The sequence below is a fragment of the Myodes glareolus genome, chromosome 6 (assembly GCF_982192425.1).
Source record: "Myodes glareolus chromosome 6, mMyoGla1.1, whole genome shotgun sequence".
NCBI classification, from domain to species: Eukaryota; Metazoa; Chordata; class Mammalia; order Rodentia; family Cricetidae; genus Myodes; species Myodes glareolus.
Window position 1 is genome coordinate 105,610,487 of NC_142031.1, and position 13,572 is coordinate 105,624,058.

The window sequence follows — 13,572 nt, forward strand, 5'->3', positions numbered from 1 at the left end:
TTAAGTTGCTTCTTTCTGGTATTTTTTTTTTCATGGTGGTGAAAAACGTATCAAACCCGGGACCCTACCAGGAGAACAAAGGGGAAAGACGCAAAGCTGGGGACTCCCCGCCTCTGAAGAAAAGACAGAGTTGCGCGCAATTTCCAGACCAAGCCCAGACAGCTAACAGACACAAGAAGGGCTGCTCAGGCTCGTTTGACGTGAAGGAAAAGGGACAGCACACTGCCACTTTACACCTGTTTAGCTTGTAAACATTAAAAGGAGGGAGCATGCCAAGCGCTCATGGGGCTGCAGGGATTGCCCAAGGGCAAGGGCTGTTAGGGTGCTGATTCCCAAGCCGGCAATCTGGTACCACCGAATCATATCAAAGGGGGTTGTAACTGCTACCCCAAGGCTGTCTTTCTGATCTGAGTCCCAGAGAAAGGCTTGCCTTACAGTCCTTGGGAGGACAGGCAGATGGGTGCTCATCTAGAGGGAAGGGGCTGGGCAACCCTTGGGCAATGGCATCAGGTGGCGCGGTGCAGTCAAAACAGGGGACCAGATGTACTGATGTACACCCAGTCATGCAGCGGAGTTCCTAAAAGCTCAGTGCTGGGGAAAACGCTAGTGGCAGGATGAGACACATGACGGATAGCATTTATTTAAATTCAAATCCAGACACGTGGCACACTCCACACTAGCAAGACACAAAGAAATGCAAAGATTCACATCTTTGCCTGTAGGGGGAGGGGGATGGGAGTAGGGGTTAGGACAAAAGAGAGAGAGTGCTTTTAAAAAATAAATAAAACATGAGAATTCTCACAGAGACAAATGGCGATAAGGCAGCTGGAGCCAAGGGTTGAGGAATGCCCCGGAAGTACAGTAATAGCTGCTACAAGAGCTGCCCTTCGGAGCCACATTGACTCAACCACGGATCATTCATGTACTAGTTTATTGGTTTCTCTGGGGCTTGGGCAATAGTCCTAGATGGAAGAAAAGAATGGATGGGGGCAGAGACAGGAACTGAGAAAGTCGAACCTAGAGAAAGCAGATGCAGAGAACTCAGCGGCATGGTAGTTTGAGGACAGAGATTGGAGCTCAGCTCCTGGTGATGGCTGGCCTAGCACTCCGAGGTCAGCACCTTCATTCTCGATCGAGGCGGTGTGGTCCACTCAGTGCAGGTCCGACGAGCTGGCAGAAGTTCAGGGTCATGGCCATACCATTTGCGTGAAATCTCCGTCCTCACCTCCACAAACAAAGGAGAGGACCTTAGAAAGATGCCACGGACACTCCTCAGTTCAACCCCAGACAGTAAAGAGTAAAGGTGCTGCCTCGAGAGATGAGGTAGGAGAAACAAGGCAGGCGAGGGAAGCCTGGGCGTGGGCTTTGCCAAGTACAGCCTCTGGAGGACCCTCTTCCCTCCTTCCTTGGAGTGTTTCTGGCATTTGCCTTTAACACCTCATCTTTCCACACTGCCTGTGTCTGAGGCCAATCAAACACAATGAGTACCTCTGTGCCTCCTGGCCCAATCACCAGGTGGTCCTCTCTGAGTGACTCTGACCTACCCTTGTCTTAAGGTTCAAGTCCTGGGGGAGTGAAGTCAGTGGAGAGAGAAAGCGGGGAAGAGGGAGTGGGGCAGTCTATATCTGTGTCTGGCTGAGACATTCTGCCTGATCACTAATGGGAGCTAAATAAAAGAAAAAGGGAAAAATGGTTCCCAGAACTGCCCCAAAGTAAAAAGGGTAATTAACTGAAAGGAAGTGAGGTATGTCCCTGTTACCAAAAGTATGCGACCACCTCGTGTCTGGCTTTGCTCCCTGTAACAGATCCCCTCATAACTTACTTTCTGTGTGAGCTCCTTTCCCAGATAAACTCACCTCGATGGCTTTGCTCTTGACCCCACGCCCTCCCAAGGCTCCCAGGACTCTTGGGACTGCTATACTCAGATACTATGACCTTTATAAGGGTGAACAAGACTCAGAAACCAGGTTGGGTGCAGTGAGAGTCTCAGAGGGAGAAAGTCAGTTAGGGACAGGATGGATGGGAAGAAAGATGAGATGATGCACAGGTTAAAGGAAAGACAGAAGAAAGGAGGAAGAGAAGGAGGAAGGAAGGGATTTCTCAGCAGTAGAGAAATAGGACAGGAGTTGGCCAGACGACCACAGAGCCCATGGCAAATGCAAAGACATCAGGAGGATCAGTGATCCTGGTCATGCACACTGCCAGAGTTCTAGGGGTCTGGACCCAGCTGAATTCTCCCTGCCTCCACACAGCAGGATGTTCACAAAAGAAGAAACCCCAGGGTCTTCGGAGTGACCATCGCTTCCCACCAGCATGCCTTCTTCTATGGTCTCTTACATGCCATGGCCTCTGTTATGTCCACTTGCTTCACCTCTGCCTCCACTCTGGCATCCCAGTCTAGATTCCCTGTCCTCTAGAAGTTTACTGTTTCCTGTTCTGCTCTGGCTCTTCTGGCTTCTGCATCTGATGCTTTACCCCAGTTCCTTCTATATGAACGTCTGACTTTTCTAGGTTTTGGTCTCTGTTCTTTCATTCTCTGTCCATCAACTGATCTACTTTGTCCTCCACCCTTCCTTGATCCCTGAAAGATCTCCTCCATCTCATAAATGGGTAGTAAAACCAATCCCAACTCAAAAGGAAGATGTGTACAAGGCGTTCAGAAAGTATTTAGGTTCAATTTGATTCAGGATCAAGACCTACTCCCACAGAGTGTCACAAGAGTGGAGGGTTATGGGAGTTCACCCAGCTGAAATTTACAGGGCCAGGGCAAAAGAAAAGGAGATGAAGAGAAATTCTACTTGTTGAGTAAACGTGAGTCATTGGGAGCACACGTACCTCTTGGTTGAGGAAGCAATAGAGAACAGCAACAATGAAGCCCTGTGGGATCAAAGAGGAAGGAAGGACCTCATAAGAACACTTTCTCTGGCCTTGGAACGTGGCAGTCTTTCTACTGTTTTCTCCCTCACTCATCACTCACAGTGTAGTAGGCATACCAAGTCATGCCTGCCAGGGTTGTATAGATAGCCCCATGGATCTTCATATCTGCATCTGCATTAGTGAGCACACAACCTGATACATGATAGGTACTCGGTAAGACTGAAAAGATTAGATGGATGACTAAGCGAATGGATGGGTGGATGGATGAGTGGGCATATGGGTAAGAGGATGGAAAGACAGATGGATAGTGGGTGAACATAGGGATGGATGAATGGATGGATGGATGGATGGATGCATGGACATATGGGTAAGAGGAAGGAAAGATAGATGGGTAGTGGGTGAATATAGGGATGGATGGATGGATGGATGGATGGATGGATGGATGGATGGATAGATGCATGGACATATGGGTAAGAGGAAGGAAAGACAGATGGATAGTGGGTGAACATAGGGATGGATGGATGGGTGGATGGATGGATGAATAGATGCATGGGCATATGGGTAAGAGGAAGGAAAGACAGATGGATAGTGGGTGAACATAGGGATGGATGGATGGATGAATGGATGGATTAGACAATGGATATAAAGAAGAAAGAATACATGGGCAAGTGGACTGAAGGAAGAAGGAATAGAAGGAAGAATGGATATATGGATGAATGGATGACAGATGGGAGAATGTGTGGATGATATGGATAGATGGACAGAAAGACAGATGGGTGGACATATGAATGATAGATGAAGATAGGGGTAGAAAAAAGAATGAATGGGTAGTCAAGTGAATTGAAGGAAGGAGAAGTATAAGGAAGGAAGGAAGGATGGATGGATGGATGGGTGGATGGATGGATGGATGGATGGATGGATGGATGGATGGATGGATGGAGAGTGGGTGGAATGATACAGGAGTAAGTGGGGCAGATGGAAGGAAGGAGGAAGGAAGGAAAAGAAAGAAAGAAAAATGGATGTAAAGATGTATAGGTGGGTGAGTAGGTGGATCAATTGCTCAGCTGGTAACAAATGATGGAAAATAAATGAGAGGGAGGAAAAAAGAATTGATGGGTAATAATAAGTGATGGATGGATAGGTAGGTGACGATGGATGAAAGGAAGCAATGGTGCTGAATTGATTAATAGATATTGAATGGCAGGCGGATTGGTGAGTGAGTAAGTGAGTGAGTAAATGTGTTCATGGGTGGATGGAGAGGATAGATGGATAGATAACTGAATAACAATAGGCCTCAGCCTAACATGAACTTAGTCAAGGTTAGCTGCCTTAGTCCTTGGAAGGGATATCTTTGGGAAGGATCTCACCTGGAAGGAACCCAGTCCCAGCTCCAAGGGTAGGCGGATGCCCAGGCCAGCACTGTCAGGCAGGAAGTTGAAGATGATGTAATGAATTCCAAACAGCGGGATAAGGAGAAGTGTTGACTTGGAAAGCCGCCTTGGAGAAGGCAAATTCTAGATTATGAGGCTGCCCACCATCATCTACCCTGGAGACTCTGTCCTCGCCACAAATCTCTGGACTTCTTTCCTGTAAGGCCATCCCACTGTGGTAGCCAAACAGTTATCCCAGCTACTCCAGAGTCTATATACATCTTTCCAAGTCTGGTTCTTCCAAGAAGCCTTCTCCAATTCCCCTTTGACCCAACTAGATATAATCTGCTTCTCCAGGCCCCCTTAGAAACAGATGAAGCGTTTGTCAGCCATTTGCCATTATAACTGGGAGTTTTGTGTCCCATTTTCAAGTACTGTGATCTCATGGGAGGCACGTGTCAGATCTGTTCTCTCTCTAGGCGACATAGAGGTAATAAATTTATTACCAGGGTAATAAATAGTTGCCAGATGAGACAAAAAGAAATGCCATTTTGCCAAGCACTTTTCATGAGGGTTCCTCAAATATACACCACACAGAGACACACACAGAGAGACACACATGCATGCACATATACATACACACACGCATGCACACATAAACACGAACACATGCACTGTACCAGTACTGAGCCCGTGTGTGGAGGCCTCCCTGTGCAGGCTCTAGCTTCCTCAGCAGGATGCAAATTATATTGAGAAACAACCCAAAGTTCACCTGGAAACGAGGCACAGGAAACGGGGTGCAAAGATCAGAGGCAGCACTAGGTGGCCTAGGATTGGCCCCAGTCCTTTGGTGACTAGGAACCTCAAGCCCATGGGATGCAAGTCAGGGGAAGACTGAGGGCTCCCCCTCCCTCTCCAGCCCTGGCTGCAAGGATGAGAGTCAGGCCTAGCTGCCTGTCTCCATCCACCTCAGGGTCACTTGGGTATCAAGCAGCTGCCCATCACTGGGGCAGTTTCTCAGCTGGGGCGAAATCCCGCATTCACGGGACCAATGCACGTCACATCAGGAGCAGCTGAGTGCTCACCTGTAGGTGTCATCCCAGCCCGAGATGCTCTGCAAGTCAGCCACATGGAAACCAGAAAACATGTCTAGGAGCTGACAAACCTAGTGATTACGGCCCAGAGAGGCTGCCAGAGAAGCTAGGTGTCAGTTTCCTGATTCCCTTCGGGCCATCATGTTACCACCCCTGCAGGACCATACAAAGAAACCTGGAGGCTGTCTGAATAAGGCAAAGGACACTGGCCTCAGAGACTGACCCCAACAGAGAGGACTATGGGCCCTTTGATGATCCACCAGTAGGGGGAGCTGTCGTCTAGGTCCCAGCACCTGGGAAGAAGACAGTCTGGGCTTGAAGGTGCCCCTTTTCTATAGTGATGACGCACCTCCTCAACAAACATCCTATGGCTTCTGGGAGCATCTCTCTTCTAATGCTCAGAGCTTCAACTTCACTCCATCTCCCTCTGGCCTAATCTTCTGTCTTAGTCTTTCCACAAGAAGGCCCTAGTAAAGGCTGGCTAACGCTTGTCATCCTTGTCCAGACATTTCCCTTTCTGTAAAAGACCTGCTCAGAGCTGGTATCCGGAGATACAGCTCCCACAGCCTCTCCTGCCTGAGCTCCTGCCTACTCCCTGCTACCAACAGCCTGCCCACCAGCGACACTCTAAGCTAGGGACTCCCTCCTCCTCCTCAGATGATCTACTACAGTCCCTACTGACAGCTTGGGGGTGAGGAAGTTGCTCTACTCACGCAGTGTCCTCGAAAGCCAGTTTGCAGCCCACCCACGTACCAGTGCATAGCACAGGGAGCCCTGTGGGTGAGACAACACTGGGGTGAGTGAGTTCCCTGCGCTCTTCACTTTGAGTTTAGCCTCCACCTCCCACCAGTCTGTTAGCCATGGGCAGAGAGTAATAGTGGGGACCAGGCAATGGCTTGGGGGGGGGGGGGATCTGATCTACCTCCCAATGCTCAGTACAGCACTGTGGCATGTCCCTCCCCCAACCCGGGCCTCAGAGTCTCCCACGATGAGAAAGGCCTCTCTATGAGCTCCCGGGGGCCTTCCCAGCCTCTACCTCCCCTATGGTGGCCAGTGACCCCTTGATGCTCACCCCAGCCAGCAAAAACCAGCCACCAGAAAGCTGGTTTGCACCTGGGGGATGTGGAGGCCAACAAGCAGCTCAGGTAGACAGCTTCTGCCAGCAGCCAGCTGAAGTTGGTCATGGTGGCAAAATGAGAGACGGCCACGGAGACCTTACACAGGATCTGGAAGCAGGGAGCTGGTGCTTCAGGGCTTTGGCTCCCAACGGATCTCTTTCATCCCATCAAGACGTCAAACCCTCATGTCCCCTCTACCCTGGCCTGAACCACGCCAGTCCTTGGGCTGCCCCAAAGGGAATTTGACAGTATAATTGTGATGGGCAGAAGACAGACAGGTTGGGTTCACGTGTGCCTTCTGTCAAACACGCCGATCACCTCAGCCCCTGTGTTCTCTGTGAAAGGAAGAACTCCAGGACTCTCAGGGCCTTGTCTCGGGGCCACTAAGACCTGCTCTAGTTCTTCTGCCATAAGCCTTTCCTAAGCCAGAGTTCCTCCTTAGAGTGATAGCCATGGCCTCGCTGTCCATGCACAGCTTTGTTCTGGGAATACAGGATAATCTCAGCATGCATGCAACCATCTATCTGCCTTGCTCCCTCTCCTACCTATGGGGGCAACAGTACCAACTCTGAGCCAGCCCAGCTGCCCAAACTCTATCTATTCCCCAACTAGGTGACCTGGTCAGCTGCCCCTTGTTAGCAAAACTGGATTAAAGTGGGGCTTTCAAGGCATTTTAAGATCAAAGGAGATAATTCATGTGAAGTACTTGGTGTGCTGCCCGGCCTAAGTAAGTGCACAGCACATTCAGTAATTAATTCATTAATTAAACCCGGACACTTGTTGATCTGGGGAGTCACTTGTCTATTCATTTCCAGAGCACTCTCATGTGTTGTGCCAGAGCAGCCATGAGGTCACCTCCTCCTTAAAGCCTTTTTGTTCTCTTAGTTCTCTGCTTTCTCCATGCACTGGTTAGTCCCCAGATCTGGGTGCTTCCTGTCCCCTAGGTGCTTCTGGAAGGAGGGACTGAGCTCCACCTGGGTCCTTGTATACTCATTTTTAAAGGCAGTGAAATAGCTGGCCGAGCACGGGAGCTTCTGTGGCCAATTGAAATGGGAGCATGGATGAAAGAGGAATGGGGGCCGTGGGGTGGCCTGGCAACAGGGAGCAGCTTAGATTGGCACTGCAGCCTTTGAATATGTGGGGAGAAGCTTGAGGCTTCCTTCAACTTGTCAATGGTCATGAGTACAGGGTCAGCCTGTGTGGCAACAGGCTAGGCAATTCAGGCCTGTCCTCTGTCCTCTGCCCTCTGCCCTCTTCCTCCTGCCCCAGCCCCTCCAGCCAGGGCCTTTACAGTGGACAAGCCGCAGTGGTCCGTGCCATCACCCTGGAAAAGGGCAGCATCCTTCAGGAACACAGCACTGGCCTTGAGGATGAAAGTGACAAACAACTGCATGTGGATGTAGTTCCGGGGACAGTGGAGCCTTCTGGAAGGGACAGGAGAGATGAATCAAAGGGTCTGGCTGCAAAAGAGCTTCCTGGGGCCCGCAATAGGCCTGGCATGGCTGGGAAGCTAGGTAGAAGTGAGCAACTGCAAAGCAGCCAGTGCCACATCAAATGAAATCAAACCCAAAGAACCAAGTAGAAGTGAAGTGTGCTAGTCTGACCCTGAAGGTCATCTGGCAGCATCCTCCTGGGCTAGGTTCAAGTACAGGAGCAAGGTAACTACAGCCCCACCTTCAGACAGCTCTGAAATTGTGGGTGTAGAGGCAGACACAGCCCAGTATGGCCTGAGGGGGCCTCTAGATATCAGGGAGACACAGTCCCACGGGGAACTCAGCCTTTGACAGCTGGAAGCCATTACACCTAGCAGTAAGGGCTGAGGGTGGCCTTGGTGTTAGAGCCTCTGTGGGGGACCCTGGATTCAATCCCCAATCCTGGAAACAAAATGAAAAAGCACTATAATGCTCAGAAGGCTGCAGACATCAAAGAGTATCATACAGGGGCAAGGAGGATTCTTAGAACCTAAGGAAAGCTGAACTTCCAGGGTTGGCAGGAAAAATAAAAAGAAGGCCCTGGAAGCAAACAGATTGAGGTCTGTGTGAGCAGAGGTGTGTGAAGAGATGAGATGAGATGGCCCACACATTGGGGAACAGGCAAGACGTCAGCAATGAGCATCTCACCTAGCTCTGAGCCCCTCTTGACCATCTAGGCAAAGAACTAGCCTTGGTCCTGGGACAAGAGGGAATCCGTGAAGGTTACTGAGCAAGTGACAAGGGTGGCAAACCTGAGAGCAACCAGGATGGCAATAGCCATACAGAGGGCTACAATGGAGATGCTGTGGCCTGTGGTGTAGATGATCTTCACCGTAGAGAAGTAAGATTTCTGAGGACAAAAGAAAGGTTTGGCAGTCAAGCAGGTGGTCTGCGGCTCCACCTCCCGGATGCCCCTTCCCGGATGCCACAGAAAGCCCCGTTTGGGCACTGAGCCTGAAGGAGGAAAAGCTGAGCATTCACAATTGCACTGGAAGTAGGGAGAGGGGGCAGAAACCACCTCCCCGGGGAGTAACAAAATCCCATGAAAAAAAATTGGCTTGTTTATTGACACCAGCGAGCTACCCATTTGAGAACACAATCACCCCCAGATAAAGGTGACATCCAGGGCACCAGGAACAGCCACAGGCAGACAGGAAAAGACTCTTTGAGGCCCAAGTGTTTAAATCAGTCAGAGCTGGGGTGTAGAAGGGCAAGGGGCTGTCTCTACTCTGCCTCTGCTGTTAAGGCAATCCCTGCCTGAGCCGCTCTGGCCTGTATCTACATCTGAAAGACAAGCACACCCGTACTTTTGCTCATAGGACTGAAGAAAATGGAATTGTGAGTGTGGATGGGTCTTGTGAAGACCCTGCTCTGTGGAGAATGTGGGGCATGCTGCACAGAGCCAAGGCTCTCTGTAATGACTACATCCTTGAGTTCCTCCCACTTACCCATGCCTCAGCCCTGTACGCTGTCCTATCGGCTGAGGACCAGAGAAAAGCAAGGGCTTCTTGCTTCGCGAAGCCGGCAGTCTTTGCTTTCTCTGAAACAACTAATGACCCTACACTGGAAACTGAGAACGGAAAAGGCTGGCCAAGAGGAGAGTGACCCCAGCTTTCAGCTGGACCTCTGTGTCCCTTCTCCCTCAAAGTAAAGTAACCCGTGTCGAGTAAAGGGACCGTCTTCACTAGGCACTTTACTGCCATCTGCTGGGCAACTTCTGTAACTACTATGCCCACATGACGGCTACAGAGGGAATGGCAGCCACCTACCGAGATAGTAATCTACCACCTTTACCAGCAGTTGTGGTCACCTTCCTCGAAGATAACAGCCGCTTACCTCCTCAGTTAGCAGCTCCAAGGGCACAGGGCAGGCCACGGAGTATGGCGGGAAGGGATCAGACCAGCCGGCATTAGTACAGTCTCTCTTCACATCCCCTAGGGGCAAGCAAGAGTCTCAGCGGAAATTCTCCCCTTCCCAGGAGATGGTGGAAGGGCCCTGGTTGTCAATCAAGTGTTCCAGTGAGGTATGCACAAGGAGTTCTTAAACAAGGGGAGAGAAGAGTCCTCCTCTCTAGAGACCAGGGTTCCAGACCAACCTGGTCTGCCTCTGGCCTCCAAGAGACCTGTTGAATAGTATTCAACTGAGGAGCACAGAGCAGAGAATGATGGACCTCTACATCCTAAGGGCAGGCACGAAGAAAACAGACACCCTTTGCCCCATATGAGACAGGAAGGCCTGGCAGTGAAGTGGAGATACCCGGGCCCCTCATCCTCCTCAGCGTGGTACCACCTCCTGGCAACAGCCAGAGAGCACTGGGAGGGTGACAGCCCCACCCCCACCCCATTCTCTCACTGATCCTACACTGTGAGGTTGGAACTATCATCCTTATTCAAAACGACTAAAAATTTTCAGTCGAGAAGAGGGAAGGTGACGCTTAAACCCAGGGCGTCTGTCCCCAAATCAGTGATGTACCACCCAGAAAGGATCACCTAGTCCCCACCCTGGCCATACCCAGGCCACTCACCTGGCTCTGAGCTGAAGTGAGAGAAGAAGTCAGGGCAAGGGAGGGTCACCCACTGGCCAGAACCTGTCGGGGGCCAACACAGCAGCCCATCCCAGGTCCCAGGGCAGCCTAGGTGGAGAGAAAGAAGACATGGGGTGACCAAGAAAGGGAAGCTGATATGGCATTCTGAAGGGTCACCTGGAAGAGATGTCAGGATCAGGGAGGATCCATCCCCTATCCCCTCATACCCAGGGAGGTGTTGTTGGTCCCCTCTACCACCTGAAGGCATGCAAGTTCATCCTCTCTCAGCTGAGTGATGACGTCACATTCCGGATGGAGGTGACCCAGGGCCTATGAGAAACAGTGACAGGATGAGCCAAGCCCACTGGCAGCCTCGAGTTCTCGGGCTCTAGTGATCTAAAGACAGAGACCAAGCTGGACACATCTCTGTGCCCGGATTCTGAGAAAGGCCCATTTGCCCCACTAGTATCCAGGCATGCTTGGTGGGTAGTGAGGCATGAAGGAGTGGGTGGGAAGTAGAGGGAAACTTCAGAAAGAAGAGAGGAATGGGGGGAGAGCAGAAGAAATGGAAGAGGAAGGAAAAGAAGAGAGGGGCAGAGAGAGGAGGGAAGAAGGGAGGGTCAGATGCACTTTTCCATTTCATGGCAGTGAGGTCTGAGACAGTAAAGTATCCATCTAAAGATGCTACAAAATATGACAGCGCAGTCCATAACATGGCCTCTCTTCCTCCCCACCACCCCTGCTCTATACTTCTAGGACCTGGGAGTGTTTCTACCCTGGTGAGTAGAACAATGGTTCCCAAAGAAGTTCATTTCCCAATCGCAAAAGCCCAACCCAACCAAGGAACTTAGCAGATACGATCTCCAAGTTTTTGGTTATCTGAGGGGGCCCAGAGTCATCACAAAGGACCACAAAGACCAAGTCAGAGAAGAAATGATGGAAAGAGAGGGTGGATGGAGCTACTGCGCTTACTGGAGATGAAGACATGCCTCAGGCCAGGGAAGGAGATTCTAGAGACCACAATCCTGCCAAGCAATTAGGTTTAACATGTTGGCTTTCTGACGTGCCTCAGGCAAGTTACATGAAGAAATGTGTAGACTAGTGAGTGGTGGCGGATCCAGGTGGCTGGGAGAGCGTGAAGACAATACACCTGAGAGGTAAAGGAATGATGGACAGGAAGGAAGGAGGGCCTGGGAGAAAGGAGACTAGCTGGAGGGCCGGTGGAGGGAATGAGTGTTCAGACTGACACACAGACAATGTGATAGGAGAAGATGGACACACAGGATGCATGGAGGTACGGTGAGTGATAAGGGCCCCGTGTCAGGGTGACTGAGTTGATCATTAAGTAGATAGAAGGCGCTGCCTTCATGTGTGACTCCGTGATCATAAAAATTGCAGATTGGGTATCTACTAGAGCTTGGGGACCACGGGAATGGTCTCTACGTTCTCCTGGACACCTCTATTTCTGAAGGGTGATTCTGAGGCCATCTGGGGCCCAAGTGCTTCAGGTTAGGCAGAGATCTGGGCTATGTCTAGGATTTGGCGTTTTAACATTTCTTTGGAGAGTTAGAATTTCTAACATTTCTCAAGACTTACCCACATGCCCTTGCCAGATCACACACACACACACACACACACACACACACACACACACACATTCTTTTCCTGACCTGACCAAGGTGGTCACCTCAAGGTTTGGGAGACAATAGATAACTCTGTTCCTTAATCTGGTATCTACCCCAGCTGTTGAACAATAGGTTCTAGTCTAGAGTTCCCTCCCCCAACTGAAGTTTTCATGGTGCTGTGTACAGAGGAGAGTATGAGCCCTTTTTGCTATTAAGGGAGCTCATGGAAGTTACCCACATGACACTCACACGCCAGCCTGTGGCAAGTCAGATCACTCATTCCCTACCCCCTCCCTGAGGCATGGTAGTCCCATGGAGGCTGCCCTATAATTCTCAGTGTGGCCCAGACTAACATCAAACCCATGGTAAGACTCTTGCCCTGCAAGTACCAAAACTACAGATATGAGCAAGTGCCGAGACGGCAGGTATGAGTCACCATACCTCACTCGAGTTTTTCTTTTTACAGCCACAAATGAAGGCTCAAGTGTCACACAGTTCACTTCACAGTCAAGATGCTGGCATCTTGAGTGAAAGGCAATGAAGTACTAGGATGGATGGTCAACCTGAGAAGGCAGTAGAGGAAGAAGGCAGTCTTGGTCCCTACTGCTCCCACTAGGGTCTTGTGACTCCTCCTTTCCTGCCCCTTGATGCTACTTTCAGTGACCCCAAAAGTCTGCTGGGAAGTTGCAGCACATCCAGGGAAGCCTCCTCTCTTGGCTGACCCACACCCTGGCACACAGGCCAGGGAGCAGCGGCTGGTTTCTAAAGCCTCTCCAACCCTAGCATCACCACAGGAAGGTTCCCCCAATGCCACAGCTGGAAGAAATAACTCCTCAGACCCCACAGGGACCCCAACTTCACAGGGGCCCTCGCCACACTCCCTTCAAGGAAGCATCCATGCCAGGATGGCTGAGGAGACAGGACAACGGGAGGATGAAGGAGTAGGGCCAGCCTGGAGGCGTGTGGCTTAAAGAAGGGGCAGGCTCATGTGTGACAAGGCGGTCCTACCTGGCCTCAGCTATTCCAAGACAGAGTCTCTGGACATGTATCTCTGGGGCCCCCAGAGAACACAGATAAGACATGGCTGAGGAAACAAAGAGACAGCTCACTTCCGGGCAGAATCTGAGACCAGTCAGGGGAAGGAGGTAGCCAACAGACTCAGGAGTTCCCCAGCCACAGTCCGCCACCACCCAGTGGGAGAAACAAAAGGAGGCCTGAGCTGGCTACTCACCACTTCCAAGAGGTTCAGCAAGCAGAGAACACAGGTACCCCACAACAGGCGGTCCATGGCGGTGATGTGCATGCTCAGTCTCAGTGAGCCTTCCCTCCCACACTGTCTCTGCTGATGCCACCTAGGTGCGCCTTCTGTTGCCTCCCCTTCCCAGGAGCTGTGTGGGCAGGGCCAACAGAAGGGACACCCAGCTGAATATTGAGCAGAATGGTGGGACATTGTGTTACTGCCAGCCCTAGATAGTACTCTGTGTCCTCGGAG

General features: G+C 50.9%; 1 protein-coding gene across 1 annotated transcript; it reads right to left on the bottom strand.

The window, feature by feature from the left end:
- Window positions 1-914: 914 nt before the first annotated feature.
- On the bottom strand, window positions 915-13,368 carry Ghrhr (growth hormone releasing hormone receptor). Its single transcript, XM_048440400.3, has 13 exons — window positions 13,312-13,368; window positions 10,683-10,785; window positions 10,456-10,563; window positions 9,768-9,865; window positions 8,684-8,781; window positions 7,751-7,883; window positions 6,414-6,567; window positions 6,055-6,115; window positions 5,565-5,634; window positions 4,928-5,019; window positions 4,245-4,374; window positions 2,836-2,877; window positions 915-1,225 (listed from the first exon to the last, which is right to left on the bottom strand). Exons 1-13 carry the CDS (start codon window positions 13,366-13,368, stop codon window positions 1,100-1,102), a joined length of 1,272 nt encoding a protein of 423 aa, XP_048296357.3. The 3' UTR covers window positions 915-1,099.
- Between the last annotated feature and the right edge of the window lie 204 nt (window positions 13,369-13,572).